Raw genomic sequence first — 22,318 nt, forward strand, 5'->3', positions numbered from 1 at the left:
GTGTGTGTGTGTGTGTTAATGCCATAGAGAGATGTACAACCTGTAGGCGTTTTCGTCCACCACCGGCCCAGTTCCCAAATGTGCCCTCCAGTCTTTAAGGCTTTCACATCTCCCCAGTCCCCCTCAACCTCCACACACAAACACACACACACACATTCCAGCAATCTACTGCTAGCATCCTTTACAAAGCTTTATGTCAGAGGACGAAACCTCTTGCATGAACGGCATTCATGCAAGAGGAAGCATGTTGGGAAGCATGTCAGCTAAATGGCTCCTAGGTTTTTCTTTAAAAGTTATTTTAGTCCAGAAATAGGGTTTATAGGTATCCAAGAATATGGTCTTGGATTTCTACCTCTAGGAGCTGGAGAGACAGGGCGCAATTTGATTGTTATTTTGAATCTCAGCTGCAGGTTTGTTGGTTTGAATCCTAACTGCAAAGTAGTTGTTTTGAATAACTACTGGAGGGTTGTTGGTTTGAATAGCGACTGGAAGGTTGTTGGTTTGAATCCCAACGGGAGAGTTATTGGTTTGAATTCCATCTGGAGAGTTGCTGGTTTGAATTCCAAGTGGAGGGTTGCTGGTTTGAATAACTACTGAAGGGTTCTTGGTTTGAATCCCAACTGGGGTGGTTCTTAGTTTCAATCCCAGCTGCAGGGTTGTTGGTTTGAATAACTACTGGAGGGTTGTTAGTTTGAATCCCAACTGGAGGGTTATGGGTTTGAAAAACAACTGGGGGTTATTAGTTTGAATCCCAACTGGAAGGCTGTAGGTTTCAATAACAACTAGAGTGTTGTTGGTTTGAATTCCACCTACCTTTAGCAGAAGCCAGTCCTCCTGCCTTCACTTCAGTGATGTAAAGCTGCTGGGTTCCCTCCTCCTCCACCACTTCTATTGAAAAACCTAGAGCATAAGAGAATTGAGAGATAATCTCAAATATAAACATGCAGTTGTGCTCGTAAGTTTGCATACCATGGCAGAAATTGTGAAATTATGGCATTGATATAGATGAAATTATGGCATTGATTTTTTTGCATGACTGATCATGCAAAAAAACTATTCTATTGAAGGATAAAGATCATATGAATCCATTTATTATGACATAGTTGTTTGGCTCCTTTTGAAATCATAATGATTAAATAAATCCCCCAAATGACCCTGAGCAAAAGTTTAGACACCCTTGAATTTTGGCCTTGTTACAGACACACAGGTGAAAATGGCAATTAAAGGAGAATTTCCCACACCTGTGGCTTTTTAAATTGAAATTAGTGTCTGTGTGTACTGTAAAAATGACAGGTTTTTGGGATGTAAAAGATAAATCATGTCAGAACTTTTTCCACTTTAATGTGACCTATAATGTGAACAATTCAATTGACAAGCAAACTGAAATCTTCAAGGGGGAAAAAAGGAAAATATAAACCTTACAATAACCTGGTTGCATAAGTTTGGACACCCTCTTATAACTGGGGTTGTGGCTGTGTTCAGAATTATCCATAACATTCAAACTCATGTTAAATAGAAGTCATTACACACCTACCATCATTTAAAGTGACTCTGATTAATCACAAATAAAGTTCAGCTGTTCTAGTAGGATGTTCCTGACATTTTCTTACTTGCATCTCAGATCAAAAGCCATGGTCTGCAGAGAGCTTCCAAAGCATCAGAGGGATCTCATTGTTGAAAGATATCAGTCAGGAGAAGGGTACAAAATAATTTTCTTAAGCATTAGATACAGCATGAAGGCAGTGAAGACAGTCATCATCAAGTGGAGAATATATGGCACAACAGAGACATTACCAAGAACTGGACGTCCCTCCAAAATATATGAAAAGACGAAAAGAAAACTGGTCAGGGAGGCTTCCAAGAGACCTACAGCAACATTAAAGGAACTGTCTTTTACAGCATATGGAATTTCTGACAAGTACTGGCTGTGTGATACATGTGACAACAATCTCCTCTATTCTTCATATGAATAGCCCATGGGGTAGGGTGGCAAGACGGAAGCCTTTTCTTACAAATATAAAACATCCAAGTCCAGCTGAAGTTTGCAAAAACAAACATCAAGTCCCCCAAAAGCACATGGGAAAATGTGTTATGGTCTGATGAAACCAAGGTTGAACTTTTTGGCCATTATTCCAAATAGTATGTTTGGCACAAAAACAACACTGCACATCACCCAAAGAACACCATACCCACAGTGAAGCATGTTGGTGGCAGCATCATGCTTTGGGGCTGTTTTTCTTCAGCTGGAACCAGGGCCTTAGTCAGGGTGGAGGGAATTATGAACAGTTTTGACACAAAACCTTCCGCCGTCCGTTAGAAAGCTGAAGATTAAGTTCACCTTTCGGCGCAACAACAACCCAAAGCACACAGCCAAATCCACAAAAGCATAGCTTCACCAGAAGAAGATAAATGTTTTGGAATGGCCCAGCCAGAGCCCAGACCTGAATCCAATTGAACATCTGTGGGGTGATCTAAAGAGGGCTGTGCACAGGAGATGTCCTCACAATCTAACAGATTTGGAGCGCTTTTGCAAAGAGGGCAAAGATAGCCACGTCAAGATGTGCCATGCTAATAGACTCCTATTCAAAAAGACTGAGTGCTGTAATAAAATTAGTTTAAGGGTGTTCACACTTATGCAACCATGTTATTGTGAGTTTTTTATTTTTAATTTTTCCCCCTCAAAGATTTCAGTTTGTTTTTCAATAGAATTTTTCAAGTTATAGGTCACATTAAAGTGGAAAAGTTTCTGACATGATTTATTTTTGTCACAGAACGTTATCAGAAAATACTGGCAGACAATTTGCATTCTTGTGCATGAAAGCTACGCATGGGACACTCTTGGACTTTCCAGCACAACAATGACCCTAAGCACAAGGCCAAAGTTGACCCTCCAGTGGTTACAGCAGAAAAAGGGGATGATTCTGGAGTAGTCCTCACAGTCTCCTGACTTTACTATCATTGAGCCACTCTAGGGCAGAGATGGGGACAAGTCACACATGGTCAAGTCCAAGCAAGTCTCAAGTCTTAACCATCAAGTCTGGAGTCAAGTCTCAAATCACAGTTCAGATAAATCAAGCAAGTCATGTCAAGTCAAGGGTTCACCCTAAGCAAGTCAAGTCCATCCATCTTCTTCCGCTTCATCCGGGGCCGGGTCGCGGGGGCAGCAGTCTAAGCAGGGATGCCCAGACTTCCCTCTCCCCAGACACTTCCTCCAGCTCTTCCGGGGGGACACCGAGGCGTTCCCAGGCCAGCCGGGAGACATAGTCCCTCCAGCGTGTCCTAGGTCTTCCCCGGGGTCTCCTCCCGGTGGGACGGGACCGGAACACCTTCCCAGGAAGGCGTTCCGGAGGCATCCGAAACAGATGCCCAAGCCACCTCAGCTGACCCCTCTCGATGTGGAGGAGCAGCGGCTCTACTCTGAGCTCCTCCCGGGTGACCGAGCTTCTCACCCTATCTCTAAGGGAACGCCCAGCCACCCTGCGGAGAAAGCTCATTTCGGCCGCCTGTATCCGGGATCTTGTCCTTTCGGTCATGACCCAAAGCTCATGACCATAGGTGAGAGTAGGAACGTAGATTGACCGGTAAATCGAGAGCTTCGCCTTGCGGCTCAGCTCTTTCTTCACCACGACAGACCGATACATCGACCGCATTACTGCAGAAGCTGCACCGATCCGTCTGTCAATCTCCCGTTCCATCCTTCCCTCACTCGTGAACAAGACGCCTAGATACTTAAACTCCTCCACTTGAGGCAGGCACTCTCCACCAACCTGAAGTGAGCAGGCCACCCTTTTCCGACTGAGGACCATGGCCTCGGATTTGGAGGTACTGATTCTCATCCCCACCGCTTCACACTCGGCTGCAAACCGTCCCAGCGCATGCTGAAGGTCCTGGTTTGAAGAAGCCAACACGACAACATCATCCGCAAAGAGCAGAGACGAAATCGTGTGGTCCCCGAACCTGACACCCTCCGGCCCCTGGCTGCGCCTAGAAATTCTGTCCATAAAAATTATGAACAGAACCGGTGACAAAGGGCAGCCCTGCCGGAGTCCAACATGCACTGGGAACAAGTCTGACTTACTGCCGGCAATGCGGACCAAGCTCCTGCTTCGGTCGTACAGGGACCTGACAGCCCTTAGCAAAGGACCCAGGACCCCATATTCCCGAAGCACTCTCCACAGGATGCCGCGAGGGACACAGTCGAATGCCTTCTCCAAATCCACAAAACACATGTGGATTGGTTGTGCAAACTCCCATGAACCCTCCAACACCCCGTAGAGGGTATAGAGCTGGTCCAGTGTTCCACGGCCCGGACGAAAACCAGACTGTTCCTCCTGAATCCGGGGTTCTACTATCGGCCGTATTCTCCTCTCCAGAACCCTGGCATAGACTTTCCCGGGGAGGCTGAGAAGTGTGATCCCCCTGTAGTTGGAACACACCCTCCGGTCCCCCTTCTTAAAAAGAGGGACCACCACCCCGGTCTGCCATCCCAAAGGCACTGTCCCCGACCGCCACGCGATGTTGCAAGTCAAGTCGAGTCCTTAAAAGTTTCAAGTCAAGTCAAGTCACAGTACTAAAGAGATGAACACACACACACACATACTGTCCTCTGTTTCTGACGTGCGCTCGGTGCGAAGCTCGATATCAAAATCAAACATTTTTCTCATCCGCGGTAAAAAATTTTGGGGGGACGAAGCAGAGGGATCTTGAATCAGCCTGAAGGGGTTGTATTCGCTATAACAACCGCACGCTATACCTTATCCCGCTTATTACATGGCTACCTACCAAATAAATCTATAATTTGACACAAAATATTGATTTTAAAAGGAATTTATTGATTTAAAAACGACTGTATTGCTTCCTCTAAAGAAAATAGTCTGTTCCGTCTCTGGTTAGAATCCTGCTGCGTCCATAGCAACGCGCTGTTTTTCATGGCAACGGTCTGTTATCAAGAAATAACATGCATTCTGCACTGGAATTCAGCCAATCCATGTAATAAGGGCTAATAATAACAACCTTATAAACAAATTATTGTGACTGAAAAACTGCCTAATATGTAATTACGCTGTAATTATTCTTGTCTGTATGAGTAAAAAAAAAAACTCTTCGAAATGTTTAGGTGCTAGTAATCACATCGGCGCCTCCATGTTAGCCTTTCATGCAGTAAAGTTAACTGTTATGGTGTAAGCACAATGCTTTTTAGTTTCCACACGCAGTCCACAAACACTTGCCCACATTTAATACAGACATTATAGCCTACGTGTAATAATATACATGCCCGCTCATTTTAAGATGCCCATCAACATTAAAATTCAGTCTATGCCACTGTTATAGTCAAATTCCCTTACATCTATTTACCAGACGTATTCAGTAATGATAATGGTCACATTTCTAACAAGAAAAAAAAAAATATATAATATGCAACCAAGGCCAAATTATGACAAACAAAAGATTAATTCATAGTAACTTAATCGTTATAGATCTTAGTGAAACTGAATATAAAGAGATTACTTAATTTCTTACCTTTCCTTGTGGTTCTTAAAATAACGAATGAAATTTGACGTTGTTGCATATTTTGCATCTGACAAATCTTTTTTTTATTCACCCGGTCCAGTTCAAAGTCCTTGTATCCAAACCTTTACAGTCTATGATCCAAACGATTGTGCAGCGTTAAAGGCACATACGCTGATTAGTGGTGCTGATGTCGCAACATATACAATTATTTTATTGCTGTTTGTTTATTATAAGTTCAAGTCATTGTCGAGTCTTCCACTTCAAGTCAAGTCTCAAGTAACTTGTTCTCAAGTCAAAGTCAAGTCAAGTCATTTTCATACTTTAATCAAGCAAGTCACAAGTCCTGAAAATTGTGACTCGTCAGACTCGAGTCAAGTCATGTGACTCGAGTCCCCCACCTCTGCTCTAAGGTGATCTCAAACATGGAGTTCATGCAAGACAACCAAAGACTTTGCATGACCTGGAGGCATTTTGCCAAGACCAATGGCAAAGGGTATGCTGATTTATTTTTCTTTGTTGCCATGTTTTGTTTTATGATTGTACCATTCTGTTATAACCTACAGTTGAATATGAATCCCATAAGAAATATGTTTTTTGCCTGCTCACTCATGTTTTCTTTACAAATGGTATATTATAAATTCTCAAAGGGTATACAAACTTTAAGAACAACTGTAAACATCAATTCTGTGCAAACAGCTAGAATACACATTTATTATCACAAGAAACACATCACAATTTTGGATCAAAAAGCTAATTATCGTCAACAGGGAATTATTCAATTCTGGGCTACTTTTTAACTGGAACAAATGGTGAGAAATGTTTTAAATCCTGGCACATCTAGATGACCTACCATACGCCATGGTACAAGACTCTGCCTTGTCAAAACGGATCACCTTGGTGGTTCTGGGGCAGATCTCAATCTCTTTGTAGACCTGAAGAGACGACAGGAGACTGAAAATTAGACATGTTATGCAGGTGATCCTTGAGACGACCCACTGGGATTCAGCCTACACTGTAAAACGGTTCAGTAAGGGATCTTTCTTCAGCCTACACTGTAAAACGGTTCAGTAAGGGATCTTTCTTCAGCCTACACTGTAAAACGGTTCAGTAAGGGATCTTTCTTCAGCCTACACTGTAAAACGGTTCAGTAAGGGATCTTTCTTCAGCCTACACTGTAAAACGGTTCAGTAAGGGATCTTTCTTCAGCCTACACTGTAAAACGGTTCAGTAAGGGATCTTTCTTCAGCCTACACTGTAAAACGGTTCGGTAAGGGATCTTTCTTCAGCCTACACTGTAAAACGGTTCAGTAAGGGATCTTTCTTTAGCCTACACTGTAAAACGGTTCAGTAAGGGATCTTTCTTCAGCCTACACTGTAAAACGGTTCAGTAAGGGATCTTTCTTTAGCCTACACTGTAAAACGGTTCAGTAAGGGATCTTTCTTCAGCCTACACTGTAAAACATTTCAATGAGGCATCTTTCTTCAGCCTACACTGTAAAACAGTTCAATAAGGGATCTTTCTTTTGCCTACACCCTAAAATGGTTCAGTAAAGGCTCTTTGGGTGTCCCTAATTTGATTCCAGCAAGATAACTTTTTGTTTCCTGTTGTATTTTGCTGTTAGACAGAACCCTTTAGGAATAGGACACATGGGGAAAACACATGTCCTACCTGGAACCAAAATGGGTTCTGGACAGCCGAATAACCCCTAAGGAAGCCATTTTGTACAAAGCGTACTCTCCAAAAAAAAATGTACCTTTGGAGGTCTTACAATTTACATATTCAAGTTAATTAAGGGATACTTTACAAGGGTTTCTTTAAAAAAGTACTGTGATTTGCATGGGATTTTTGCCACACATCTGAAGCATGTAACCATGTTCGAAGAACCCCAGGGCTGCAGACTCGTTCATAATGGGAGAACATTAATCCTAAACTAACCCCGACCCTACAGCCCAAAACAAATACTGTGTATGTTTCCTCCAAAGCCTTTCTAATGTCACTACTTTAGTCCTCTCTGGTACGCGGGCCAAAAGCAATACAGCTGTGTGAAGGTACAATCAGACGAGAATGACAGCCAAGTGTACCTCAGGATAAATGCTAATATAACATTACAAAGAGCGTGAGACAGAGGAGCAGTCCTTTGATCTCGCAGAGGATATTAGAGGCAGCGAGAGAAAGTGGGAAGTTGGAGGTTGACAGAGGAAGAGAGACAGAGAGTGAGGAAGAGAGAAAGAGAGAACAAGAGGCATTAAACCTCATAAAATACTAATCTTTCAACCAAGGGCGTACAACTGAGTTTAATATTGGGGGATGTAGTTTTCTTATTAATGTGGGGAGGACTTGATCATAGCCTTAACTATGTATGGACTCAGTGATCATGATCTTAACTATGTACAGACTCAGTGATCAAGGTCTTAATTATGTACAGACTCAGTGATCATGGTCTTGACTATATACAGACTTAGTGATCATGATCTTAACTATGTACAGACTCAGTGATCATGGACTTAATTATGTACAGACTCAGTGATCATGGTCTTGACTATATACAGACTCAATGATCATGGTCTTGACTATGTACAGACTTAGTGATCATGGTCTTGACTATGTACAGACTCAGTGATCATGGGCTTGACTATGTACAGACTCAGTGATCATGGCCTTGACTATGTACAGACTCAGTGATCATGGTCTTGACTATGTATGGACTAAAGTGATCATGGTCTTAACTATGTATGGACTCAGTGAGCAGTTCCATGATTATTGAGAGAGGTTGTGATTGGCAGACAAAAGGGGGAGAGGGGGAGAGAGAGAGAGAGATGGGGAGAGAGGGAGAGAGAGAGAGAGAGAGATGGGGAGAGAGGGGGAGAGAGAGAGATGGGGAGATGGGGAGAGAGGGAGAGAGAGAGATGGGGAGAGAGGGGGAGAGAGGGGGAGAGAGGGGGAGAGAGGGGCACATTTCAGACACACAATAACTCACATAGAGATACACACACAGGACTTCTATTTTTTACATTCTTTGATGAAGGACCTTCACTCCCAAACCTGTTTGCCAATGAACCTCAAGACAATTGTATTCTTCTCACCAGATCAGAGATGTCCTCCTCCGGTTTGGGAACGTACAGCAACAGTCGATCCTTTACACACACCTTCAGAAGCAGGTAGAAGTTACATGGTTCCAGCTTATGTGCCTGGGATGGACAGAAGGTGAGAAAGAGATGGAGAGAGGGGGGAGATGGAAAGGGAAAAGTAGAGATGTAATTGAACAGTAATTGAAGTTGTCAAGTTTAAAGGTACTGTATACTGATGAAAAGAAAGAGAAAAAGGAAAAAGCATGATAGAGAAATGAGGCCTTCCTGGAGTCTGGATGGGGAATCGTAGCAACAGAAATTAGAGCAGAAATGCAACCATCCCTTGAAGGCAGGATTCCTGTCAAAGTGCAGATGTGACCCAGTATAATAGTAACTAAAGAAGCGCTTCCATTGGCAGAACCTACGGCTACGTGGCCCTTGGATACGCCACGCCCACTCCAGAGACGCAATAAACGGTCCAGTTCCCACATCCACTCAGCTCTTATCGTATCTCAGCACAGTTGATTGCCCTTAAAACATCCTAGTAAACCTAAGCCGAACTCTAACTGGAAACTCCTGCACAACTCAAAACCTAACCACAATAGTAACTTCTGCCCTAAACACAGAAGCCACAACATTTGCTTAAGTACTGAAAACTGTTCACGCACACACACACACACTTTAACGAGGACCATCAGGTCAATGAATATATGTGCTCCTTTATTAGTGTTCGAGGCAGAACATTCCTAGATCATTAGGAATTATCTAGTCCAGTGGTTCCCAACCAGGGGTACTAGGAGCCCTGGGGGTACTTGGCCTCTCCACAGGGGGTACTTGAATACGCTCATGACACAATAGGCTTACTAGTGAAATTAACATCAGGGGGTATTTCAGAGGTACTCCGAGCAGTGCAAAATCTTTTTGGGGGTACGGTAGCTGAAAATGGTTGGGACCCACTGATCTACCTCATCTCAGAATGTGAGCGAGGAGAGACAGGGAGTGGAATAGAGCAGAGAGGTAATGTCTAAATCAGATCTTATTATGAAATGTCTTTTATAGTGGACATCGGGATGCTCCAGACAGTTCTTTATCCTACTCTCCCTGTTGATTGGAGTGTACTTATTTTCATATTTTCCATCAAAATACTAGTACAGCTGACATTTATTTAAAACATTTTAAGAAAAGTTTTTCTTTTTCAAACCCGATTCCAAAATAGTTGGGACACAGAACAAATTGTGAGTAAAAAAGGAATGGGATAATTTAAAAATCTCATAAACGTACATTTAATTCACAATAGAATATAGATAACATATCGAATGTTGAAAGTGAGACATTTTGTAATGTCACGTCAAATATTGTCTTATTTTGGATTTCATGAGAGCTACACATTCCAAAAAAGTTGGGACAGGTAGCAATAAGAGGCCGGAAAAGTAAAATGTACAGATAAGGAACAGCTGGAGGACCAGTTTGCAACTTATTATGTCAATTGGCAACATGATTGGGAATAAAAAGAGCCTCTCAGAGTGGCAGTGTCTCTCAGAAGTCAAGATGGGCAGAGGATCACCAATATGCTGCAGTGAAAAATAGTGGAGCAATATCAGAAAGGAGTTTCTCAGAGAAAAATTGCAAAGAGTTTGAAGTTATCATCATCTACAGTGCATAATATCATCCAAAGATTCAGAGAATCTGAAACAATCTCTGTGCGTAAGGGTCAAGGCCGGAAAACCATACTGGATGCCTGTGATCTTCGGGCCCTCAGACGGCACTGCATCACATACAGGAAGGATACTGTAATGGAAATCACAACATGGGCTCAGGAATACTTCCAGAAAACATTGTCTGTGAACACAATCCACCATGCCATTCGTCGTTGCCGGCTAAAACTCTATAGGTCAAAAAAGAAGCCGTATCTAAACAGGATCCAGAAGCGCAGGCGTTTTCTCTAGGCCAAGGATAATTTAAAATGGACTGTGGCATAGTGGAAATGTGTTCTGTGGTCAGACGATTCAAAATTTGAAATTCATTTTGGAAAACTGGGACGCCATGTCATCCGGACTAAAGAGGACAAGGACAACCCAAGTTGTTATCAGCGCTCAGTTCAGAAGCTTGCATCTCTGATGGTATGGGGTTGCATGAGTGCGTGTGGCATGGGCAGCCTACACATCTGGAAAGGCACTATCAATGCTGACAGTTATATCCAAGTTCTAGAACAACATATGCTCCCATCCAGACCTTGCATTTTCCAACATGACAATGCCAGACCACATACTGCATCAATTACAATGTCAAGGCTGCATAGAAGAAGGATCCAGGTACTGAAATGGCCAGCCTGCAGTCTAGATCTTTCACCCATAGAAAATATTGGCGCATCATAAAGAGAAAGGTGCGACAAAGAACACCTAAGACAGTTGAGCAACTAGAAGCCTGTATTAGACAAGAATGGGACAACATTCCTATTAATAAACTTGAGCAACTTGTCTCCTCAGTCCCCAGACGTTTGCAGTCTGTTATAAAAAGAGGAGGGGATGCCGCACAGTGGTAAACATGGCCTTGTCCCAACCTTTTTGAGATGTGTTGATGCCATGAAATTTAAAATCTACTTATTTTTCCCTTAAAGTGATACATTTTCTCAGTTTAAACATTTGATATGTCATCTATGTTGTATTCTGAATAAAATGTTGAAACTTCCACATCATTGCATTCTGTTTTTATTCACAATTGTACATTGTCCCAACTTTTTTGGAATCGGGTTTGTACTTTTCCAGGGTGTCAGAGTCAGTGTGTGTGTGGGAACCTGTATAATTTCACTTAGTTAGCTAATCCTGTTTAGAGAGCAGGTGTACAGATTACAGGTTTCCTGCTGATTCACCTCTGGTCCTGGGAATCCTTCAAACAGGATTTCAAGAAAACCAAGGGCATCTTTAAAAATTCCCTGACATTTTGCAACCTTAAACCCCAGTCAAAAACATACCATAACAAACCCTAAAGTCTGGTAGTTGGTAACAGATGTTGACTGCTTGGAACATTGGTCAGGTTTCTCTCCAGTAAAAGAAGAGTTAACGGTTCATTTATCTCACAGCAGATTCCCACAAATACTACAGGATTTTTGCAAGCGCTTTGGTTCTATTTGTTTAGTATGTTGCCTTTTTCTCTTAAGCCAAAAACCCAACATCAACAGATCATCAAGCATGAAGAAGGGGTGGAAGGAGGTGGACACCTCCTGGGTTCTCCTCATGGATTCACCATGCCAGAAGATATTCCCTGTGACGTGGACTCTTGTTCAAAAGTATAGAATTGTAAACTTGTAAAATAGTATCAAAGCAATTAAAGAAAACTGTAAATTAGTCAAGGTGGAAACAGTCATTGTGGACTTCGCAATTGCAATAATTAAAAAAAGAAAATGAAGAAAAGTATTTGTCAACTATTTGGTGCCCTTTGGAAGCTGGCAAGTCTTACATAGCACTAACACAACTAAACTCTTCTAACTATGTTGTTAGTAAGGACTGAAGTATGTGCTGTCTGTGTGTATGTGTGTTATGTTGAATATTCGGAAAGTGAGTTATGTGCATGCGTGTGTGTGTGTGTTTGTGTGCGTGCATGTGTGTGTGTGCGTGTGTTGCGTTGGTAATGAGGGCTGTGAGGTTTGTGTTTGTGTGTTGACTGGGTTGTCTTTTCTGTGTGTGTTTTTTGACTGGGTTAGGTGTTCTGTGTGTGTTGACTGGTCTTTGTGTTTTGTGTGTGTGTTGACTGGGTAATGTGCTGTGTCTGTGTGTGTGTGTTTACTGGGTTGTGTGTTCATTGTGTGTTGTTGACTGGGTTGTGTCTTCATTGTGTGTTGTTGACTGGGTTATGTGTTCATTGTGTGTTGTTGACTGGGTTGTGTGTTCATTGTGTGTTGTTGACTGGGTTATGTGTTCATTGTGTGTTGTTGACTGGGTTGTGTGTTCCTTGTGTGTTGTTGACTGGGTTGTGTGTTCCTTGTGTGTTGTTGACTGGGTTGTGTGTTCCTTGTGTGTTGTTGACTGGGTTGTGTGTTCTGTGTGTGTTCTTGACTGGGTTGTGTGTTCTGTGTGTGTATGTGTTCTTGACTGGGTCATTCCCCTCCCTTGTGCTGTGTGTCAGCTTCGGTATGTTATGAAAGCTTCAGTCTCGCTCATTAAAAGTGGACATTGTGACTCAAGGTTTCAGCTATTACCAGTTGGTGATGTCATGCGCTGGTATGTGAGTGGGCTGTCATACAGTGTGTGGGTGTGTATTTGTGTGTGTGCAAGTCATAATACCATACTGCACACATTGTTCCGTCATGTTAAATATCTCACAGGCATGAGTCAGCGCGCCAGTCGGGACCGCAGGTCAGCCACTCACCTTGCAGATGCTGTGCAGCACGTCCATGGCCGTGTCTCCCGGGTGGACAATGGTCAGAACAGGCTGGTCACTGGGCAAACACACCCAGGATGGAGACAGACAGTCGGGAACCCAGGAGTCCAAGGTGTCCTGGGGAAGGCCTTTCACCGGGCCCTCTGGATCCTTCTGGAAACGGGACCGGTAGACGGTCAGATGACATTGTAGTACCAAATCCACAGGAAGAAACTTCCCAGTTTCTGAAAACCCTTGAAAATACTAGGAATGTCACATTGTGAATGTCTGCAGAGTGACCCTGGAGGGCTTTTCTCTGAAGGCCACGGACATCTCCGGTCCACCTATCGTCTCTTATCCCTGTCCACAGCAACACCCAACACACCACGCAGGGGGTCAGCCAATCAGGGTCCCCAATGAGGTGCCTAACAGGTCAAAACAGGTCACGAGAACTGAGCTGAGGCTGTTTTGGACACATCCTGGTAATGTGAAGCTATCTGATCCAGTGGCGCTGATTCAGTAGAGGTGCTGCTTCACAGTCTGGCATCACAGTCGTCCATGGATCTCCTCAGTCTCAGATCCAGTGTGTGTGTGTGTGTGTGTGTGTGACCTTGGGTTGACACATTGACTCCAGATACCTCTCCAAACGTATTACTGTCAGTGAGAGTCTGTGTGCTCCTGTGGTGAATGGAACCTTTAACCCCTGCTCCTCAACCTATAATACTGAAGTCATATTCAGTTGTCATGTCACTGATGTCAATCTCCTCCTATTCCCCGTCCTGTCTCCTCCTGTCTTCCACCACTCACCTCTCTATTCCTCTCCTATTCTCCTGCTCATACCCCCAGCCAGTGTCTTCTCCTGATAACACCATTCATTCAGCCATCTATTCTTCCATCACTCCATCTCCATGACATCAATGCATTACTCTTCCCTTCTGTCTCTTTGTTCCTCCATCCCTCCATCCCTCCCTCCCACTCCCCCATCATGTCTGTCCATCCCTCCCTCCCCTTCCCCCATCATGTCTGTCCATCCCTCCCACTCCCCCATCATGTCTGTCCATCCCTCCCTCCCCTTCCCCCATCATGTCTGTCCATCCCTCCCACTCCCCCATCATGTCTGTCCATCCCTCCCATTCCCCCATCATGTCTGTCCATCCCTCCCACTCCCCCATCATGTCTGTCCATCCCTCCCTCCCCCTACCCCATCATGTCTGTCCATCCCTCCCTCCCACTCCCCCATCATGTCTGTCCATCCCTCCCTCCCCCTACCCCATCCTGTCTGTCCATCCCTCCCTCCCCCTCCCCCATCATGTCTGTCCATCCCTCCCTCCCCCTCCCCCATCATGTCTGTCCATCCCTCCCTCCCCCTCCCCCATCATGTCTGTCCATCCCTCCCTCCCCCATCATGACTGTCCATCCCTCCCTCCCCCTCCCCCATCATGTCTGTCCATCCCTCCCTCCCCCATCCTGTCTGTCCATCCCTCCCTCCCCCATCATGTCTGTCCATCCCTCTCTCCCCCTCCCCCCTCATGTCTGTCCATCCCTCCCTCCCTCTCCCCCATCATGTCTGTCTATCCCTCCATCCCCCTCCCCCATCATGTCTGTCCATCCCTCCCTCCCTCTCCCCCATCATGTCTGTCCATCCCTCCCTCCCCCTCCCCCATCATGTCTGTCCATCCCTCCCTCGGTACCTCTCCATCTGTGCACTGACTGTGTCTCTATCTTGGTGGTCTCTGCTTTAACTCTGTTAATGTGTGTGTGTGTGTGTGTGTGACTGACTAGACTGGTATCCCACACACTCAGAGACATCCCCTGTGCCATCTGGCTGCCCTTTGGCTCACCAATGAGGGGGAGAGGAGTGAAGAGGAGAGGGGAGGTGAGGAGAAATGAGGAAATCTGTCTAACCTTTCAGTCAGGGTGAATTTTTTACACAACATTTTTACTTCTGGCTCTTACCGATTTCTCACTATTTGTGTCATCAAACATTCTGTCCAGAGATTTCTTCACCGGTTCCATTCCATCAGCAAACACCTAAACACACACCAGAACATATCAGATAATCTTATACCAATCACAGGATCAAAGACGAGGACAAATGAGACCCCAAATCCTATCAGGGTCACTCAGGGGTCACAGGTCAAGGTTACCTGCTTGATGCTGGGTCGTCCTTTAATCTTCTTCTTGGAGGCAGTGTCTATCCCCCAGAGTGAGGAGAAACGACTCCTCCGTTTAATAGAAGGGCGGGGCATAGCCTGAGACCGCCTCCTCACTGTACTCTCCATACGAGCCGTTACCTGAGAAACACATCAAGATACAGACAAATCCATTGGCTGTCTGACACACACACACACACACACTTTAACCCCTACACACAAACACTCTCTCACTCATACAGCCACACAATCTACATACACACATACAAAATTAACACGAAACACACACACACACATCTACACTCCTACACAAACAATCTCTCACTCTCACAGACACACACACATACATTCTACATGCACACACACACAAACAAACACACTCACACATACACACTGACCCTGATGAGCCCAGACGTCTCTTCTCTGATGACCTCACAGCTCAGATAAACTTGACCTGGCATTTCTGGGTTAATTCACATTAAAGGGTCTTTCTTCAGTTGCACTGAACTCGTTAAAGCGAATAGAGATTTACTGTACAAGAAGCATAATACATGTAGAATAATAAGCTATTCCTTTTTTAAAAGGTGTAGAAAACATTGTGTAAAATGAGTCTACAGATGTTGAATTACGTGTGTGTGTGTATGTGTGTGTGTGTGTGTGAGTGCCACTATAATGGGTCATGAAATAAGTTAGTTACAATGTGACACTCACACTACACACATATAGACACACACACACACACACACACAAAACACACACACATATAGACACACATACACACACAAAACACACACACATATAGACACACATACACACACAAAACACACACACATATATAGACACACATACACACACAAAACACACACACATATAGACACACATACCCACACAAAACACACACACATATAGACACACATACACACACAAAACACACACACAGCTGAACTCTGTTCTTTATCATCTATGGTTATTCTAACTCCCATTTAACTGTAACTGGTCAGTTGGGGTTTTCCTTGAAGGACCAACCTAATGTTAACCCACTGCCTCTGTTTTGGTAAACAGCTCAGGATAGATGTAACCACTCCTAAAATCACAGAAAGGAAATTATGGATACAAAGACTGACCATCCATTCTATTTTAATGAGTGTTGTGAACATATTAACAGATGTATATTTTGGTTCGGAAGAATGCTGTTTAAGGACCTTATCATGGATGAATATTTTTTTGTTTGTTTCCTATTAACTTAATTCTGCTTGCATCTGCTATTTATATTTGATCTGCGTATTTCTGTAATTATTTCATGGTTCATCTGTAAAAATAAACATTAAAATCCAGAACTGATGTAAAAACTGCAGATTGCCCTCTTACGGCAGTGTTATTCTAAGGACCTTTCGGGACAAAGAAAGATAGAAAAATGGAGAATAGCAGAGATGAACAGAGTATGAAAGAGTGAAGAAAACAGACAAAGAAACGTGCACGAGTGCAACTGACATGAGAAAGACAAAGAAAAGGAATAAAAAAGTGTCTGGGAGAGACGAAAAATAAGAACAAATGATGTTGGTGTGTGAAACTGCCTGAGAGGAGACTGAGAGAAGGGGGAGGGAGGGAGGGAGAGATAGGGAGATAGAGAATAGAGAGAGGCAAAAGGGAGATTAAGAGGAGCGAGAGAGAGGGAGAGAATTAGGGTGGAAAGGGCAGGCAGAGACAGTTAAAGGGATAATTCATCCAATTTACAAAATGGAACATGGTTCTCCTTTACCTGTCAGTAGTCTGTGGATCAGGTGTGACAAGAATGCAGGCACTGACAATATTTAGCGTTACTGACACAAATACCATTCCAGACCATGGGAACTATTTCAGAATTTTAATTTCATCATATGCAAATCATCCAAAAGCATTTTAAATTGATTGTGAAGCTCAACAAAGGCCCATGGAGATGTTTTGAATATGTCTGATTTGGACACCATGATTACGTAGCATTCAAGTAATGGTACCAACATAAACATTCTACATATTTTGAAGTCATTTACCTGGGCCTCTGTTGAATGTCAGATACTTTTGGACAATTTAGATTAGATGAAAAATGCTACTGTGGGTCTTTGGACTGGGACTGGCACCAGAATTTTATCTGGGAAACTAAACCAAATCATGCAAACCATGTTCATAGAGTGCTTACAGGGAACAAAAAAACGATGTGTTATTTTGTAATTTTGGAGAACAATCCCTTTAAGCCCGTCTGTGGTAAAGAGCCGGGAGGGTGTCAGCCTGCTAATAGGCGAGATATTGATTCACCAATCACAGCCAGTTAATAACAAAACACAACCCAGTCCTCTCAAAGCTGCCTGTTAGTGTGTGTCTTCTCCAAAAGACAACAATGAGGAGATCCCTCTCTGTCTACCTAGCTGTCTGTCTCTGCCTATAGGTCTATGCTTCTGTCTCTCTACCTGTCTGCCTGTTTGTCTGCCTGCCTGTCTGTCTACCTATCTGTTTGTTTCAACCCTATACCAAACGTGACAGTTCAGCATTTCACTGAGACGTAGCCAGTCGGTTCTGAGATCAAGATGAGCAGGGGATTTACAGCCAAAACAAACACCTTGCATAAATATGAATTAATTTGCGTTTCCTGTCAGCCTGAGCAGAATGCTATCAGACCATTATTCTGGAGCACCCCCGTGTTATGGCCTCTGTGTGTTGGACCATGATACTACTGTTAATTCTACTGCTACAAAGTTGTTATCCACACTTCAAATATCTGACATCTATGCCCCCTGTCAGCTGGCAACGCGGTCAGGGCTTGAACCTAGCCTGTAGTGGTCATCTATGGGCAACACCAAACAGGCTGATTAATAAGGACACTCAATCATCCACTCTGATTGGCGGAGAGAGGACATTGTGTCGTCCACTCTGATTGGCGGAGAGAGGACATTGTGTCGTCCACTCTGATTGGCGGAGAGAGGACATTGTGTCGTCCACTCTGATTGGCGGAGAGAGGACATTGTGTCGTCCACTCTGATTGGCGGAGAGAGGACATTGTGTCGTCCACTCTGATTGGCGGAGAGAGGACTCACCAGAGCGTGAAACGAGGAGACAGAGAAGATCCCCAGGCGTCCCATGGCCAGTTTGGTGGTTTTGGAGGCGACAGCCAGCAGGCGTTTGGGGTTGGGCAGCTCCCCCCCCTGTAGGCTGGACAGGTAACATCGACACCGGAACAGGTCCATGTGGAACTGCTCCAGATTCTGTTCCCACAGAAAGATCTGGGGGAGGAGGGGGAGAGAGAGGAGAGGAGGGGGAGACAGGGAGAGGAGAGGGAGAGGGTAGGAGGATGAGATGGGGAGGAGAGGCGAGGCGAGGGAAAAGAGAGGATGAGGGGGAGAGCGGGAGAGAAGGGGCAGAGAGTAGGAGGAGGGGGAGAGAGTAGGCAGAGAATGGGACAGGGAGAGGAGGACAGAGGGGGAGGTTGAGAGGGAGCATGTTATTGTTGTGAACAGTCACGTTGTTTTGTAATACCTGTGTCTCCTTAACTTCACATGTCACATTTCTGTGACTTCACACATAGACATTTATTTCCTTCACTTGACAAAGGAATTTTTATCTCCATCACTTTCCACATTGAAGTTAATTTCTTTCACTTCACACGTTTATTTCCTTCACTACACATACTGAAGTTCATCACCGTCACTTCACTTTAAGACATCTGTCTTTCACATATAGACGTTTGTCTCCTTCACTTCACTTATAGACGTTTGTCTCCTTCACTTCACCTATAAACGTTTGTCTCCTTCACTTCACTTATAGACGTTTGTCTCCTTCACTTCACCTATAAACGTTTGTCTCCTTCACTTCACCTATAGACGTTTATCTCCTTCACTTCACCTATAGACGTTTATCTCCTTCACTTCACCTATAGACGTTTATCTCCTTCACTTCACCTATAGACGTTTGTCTCCTTCACTTCACATATAGACGTTTATCTCCTTCACTTCACCTATAGACGTTTATCTTCTTCACTTCACCTATAGACGTTTGTCTCCTTCACTTCACCTATAGACGTTTGTCTCCTTCACTTCACCTATAGACGTTTGTCTCCTTCACTTCACCTATAGACGTTTGTCTCCTTCACTTCACATATAGACGTTAATCTCCTTCACTTCACATATAGACGTTTATCTCCTTCACTTCACATATAGACGTTTATCTCCTTCATTTCACATATAGACGTTTATCTCTTTCACTTCACATATTGACATTTATCTCCTTCACTTCACATATAGACGTTTATCTCCTTCACTCCACATAAAGACGTTTGTCTCCCCTGGATAAACACATACACACACACAAACACAAACACACAAACACACACTTTCTAAAAGAGTGGGAAAGTTGAGGCACAGCCAAGTTACATGAGCTAATCACACTTAAACTGCTTTATTTATTTGACTAACACCCCATTGCATAAGAATACAGTAACGCTCTTTGTCCAATTCCCACACAACACCATTCTATTCCCAGAGACGCTCTGGACTTAACCAACAAGACTCCTATAAACATTCATCAGTCATCCTACCGAATTAACGAAGATCTGAAAACAGTTGTTACACCTTCTACAGAGGTTACTAAGCCATAGGTGTTGGTATGCTGTGTCTTGATTTGAGCCAGTTTCACCTCACAGGAGAATTATCTCACAGTCTAAATATATTGGGGTCGCTGTATTGAATGGATCTGTCCTGCCACGAGAAGATGTTCAAAGGAAGCTACAGCATCTGTAAACAGCGGCATCGTGAGCCCTCCTAGATCTCACAGTCTGTGTCTCTAATCGTCAGGGATTTACAATCAATTTGAGTGCCAAATGGCACCCTATTCCCTTCCTAGCGCACTACTTGGCCTGTTGGCTCTGGTCAAAGTCAGTGCACTACATAGAGAATAGTGTCCCACTTTGGATACATAGAGTCAATTATGAGATTGTATTCGTCCTTATTCACGGGATTGAGGACGTCATAATTATACATTACTCATATATACCAGTGGTTTTGGGATTAACAAGAGAACAGTTGAATCAATGATGTACATTGATGCAGATTAACCCCTTATCACAGCCACACCCCCTATAACAGCCACACCCCCTATCCCATCAACACCCTGTTGGACCCCTGGATGACACATTAACACTACAGAGATCGCCTGAAGAATGAGGCAGGTGCGTGTTCAGGTCCGTGTGCTAGTGTGTGTCTGTGTTTATTTCTGTGTGTGTGTGTCTGTGTGTGTGTGTGTGTGTATGTGTGTGGCCAGTGTTTCCAAAAGACTGATATGAACGCATGTGTGTGTGTTCATGAGGAATGCTAGTAAGTTTGTAGGAGCTGGGACAAAGAACGCCCTGTAGAAACCCACCAGTTTTTGTGTGTGTGTGAGCCTGTGGCAAGCATTCTTCATAAAGTAGTGTGTGAACACACTTGTGTGACATGTTGAGCAAGATGTGCGACAACATGTTAAATGGAAACACCTGTACTTAATTACAACACCTAGAAAACAATGTATCTGAAGGCTTCAGGCACAAACCAACTGCCGAATGTCCTCCCTCCCTCCCCCCCTCCCTCCCCCCCTCCTCTCTCCCTCTCACCTGATCCAGTATGGTCTTCCTCTTCTTGTTGTCGGTGACGGCGGAGAGCTGCATGTCTCCCATCTTCTTCATCTTCTCGTCCATGTCGATCTTCTGCTCCAGTTTCCTGATCTCCGTCCGGAGCAACCGTACTGTATCCTCGCGGTGATGCTGCCTGGCAACGGCTGCGGCGCACGCTGAGTGAATCGCTGTGATCCAATTCTCCAGTTCTGTCTGACCCGACGTCTTGGGAGCGGGTAAAGTGTTACAGGAGTTGGAACCAGTTCAAGGAATAACACCAAAACCCCAAAGTAACATGTTTGGTTTGGAAACAGAAATGTAGAAGTGAAGGATGGTTTCCGGAACGGAACTAAACTGTTCTGTTTCCCTGGTCATCCTCCCTGTATACTCCCATCACCACTTAATTACCATTGTGATAATCAACTCATCATTCATTTATGGTTAAGTAATTAAATGTCATAGTCTGACAGCATGGGGGAATATAAATGCAGACATTTCCTGTGGTCCCAGTGGCCGTGATGGAGGAGTGATAAAGGAATGCACTGATGTGTCAGCCTAACCTTTAGATATGTCAAATGCACCATAACACACTGTCACATGACAGCTAGCTACGACACCAGGAAATGTCACACACAAACACACATACAGAAAGAGCAAGAGATTACACACACACAGGAAGAGTCACACACACACACAGGAAGAGTCAGACACACACAGAACGAGTCAGACACACACACACACAGGAAATGTCACACACACACACCACAACGCGTCCTCCTACCTGGAAGAGATACGCATCCCCCTGAGAGGTGCTGAGGCAGAAGACAAAGTCCTTCTTGGGGTGTTCAGGGACAGCCTGGACAATCCCCAGCTCCGCCCACACCGCGTGTTTGGGAACACTGCTGTGGTCAATCCCAGACCGCCCGTCGGTCTCGTACAGGAACAGAGAGCATCCTGGGATGGATGGAGAAGGGAAGGAGACAGAGAGGAAGTCAGAGAGAGAGAAATCTAGAACAATGAGGGGAGAGAATGGAAATAGAGTGTGTACCATGTCAACATAAAAATAGACATTTTATTTCCTTGGGAGCAAAAAACTCTAAAATGTGTGTTAGCAGTGTGACACCACGTCTCTGCCCAGTGGAGCGAGAGGTCTTGGCTTACTGAACTCCAGCCCAGAGGGGACTACATAGGAAATAGAGGGTCATTTGGGAGGCAGACGACGTCTCTGCCAGAGACAATGGGGGAGATGCAGGGGTGAGAGAGATGAAGGGAGAGAGGTGAGGGAGAGAGGCAGAGGGGAGAGATGAGGGAGGAGAGGCAGGGGTGAGAGAGATGAAGGGAGAGAGGCAGAGGGGAGAGAGGCAGAGGGGAGAGGTGAGGGAGGAGAGGCAGGGATGTGAGGCAGACAATATTTGCACTCTTGCATCCTTTGCGTCTCACGTGGTGACTGGATCACAGTGAAAAAAGAAAACGCTATGTTAGCTTTGGCACAGTCTTTTTCCGTGAGTTGGAGGGATTGCCAGTCTACAACTGCTCTGGATCCCATGCCGTTCAGAAGCTAGGAAATGAACCGAATAATACGACACGCGCTTTAGTCCTCCGCAGCAGTCATGTT

At 44.3% G+C, this 22,318-nt stretch overlaps 1 protein-coding gene across 2 annotated transcripts in view; it reads right to left on the bottom strand.

Annotated features, from left to right (window-relative positions):
• The window catches only part of tiam1a (TIAM Rac1 associated GEF 1a), a 78,248-nt gene that overhangs the window by 26,111 nt on the left and 29,819 nt on the right, over window positions 1-22,318 (bottom strand). For both annotated transcript variants that reach the window (XM_010897240.5, XM_020048448.3), the window contains 9 exons: window positions 21,485-21,657; window positions 20,704-20,928; window positions 18,158-18,343; window positions 15,084-15,230; window positions 14,893-14,967; window positions 12,946-13,110; window positions 8,596-8,700; window positions 6,362-6,443; window positions 814-900 (listed from right to left, as the gene is read on the bottom strand). In XM_010897240.5, the coding sequence (XP_010895542.2) occupies window positions 814-900; window positions 6,362-6,443; window positions 8,596-8,700; window positions 12,946-13,110; window positions 14,893-14,967; window positions 15,084-15,230; window positions 18,158-18,343; window positions 20,704-20,928; window positions 21,485-21,657 (1,245 nt within the window). The remainder of the gene's footprint in view (window positions 1-813; window positions 901-6,361; window positions 6,444-8,595; window positions 8,701-12,945; window positions 13,111-14,892; window positions 14,968-15,083; window positions 15,231-18,157; window positions 18,344-20,703; window positions 20,929-21,484; window positions 21,658-22,318) is intronic.

This window comes from Esox lucius, chromosome 7, assembly GCF_011004845.1.
Source record: "Esox lucius isolate fEsoLuc1 chromosome 7, fEsoLuc1.pri, whole genome shotgun sequence".
In the NCBI taxonomy this organism is placed as follows: domain Eukaryota; kingdom Metazoa; phylum Chordata; class Actinopteri; order Esociformes; family Esocidae; genus Esox; species Esox lucius.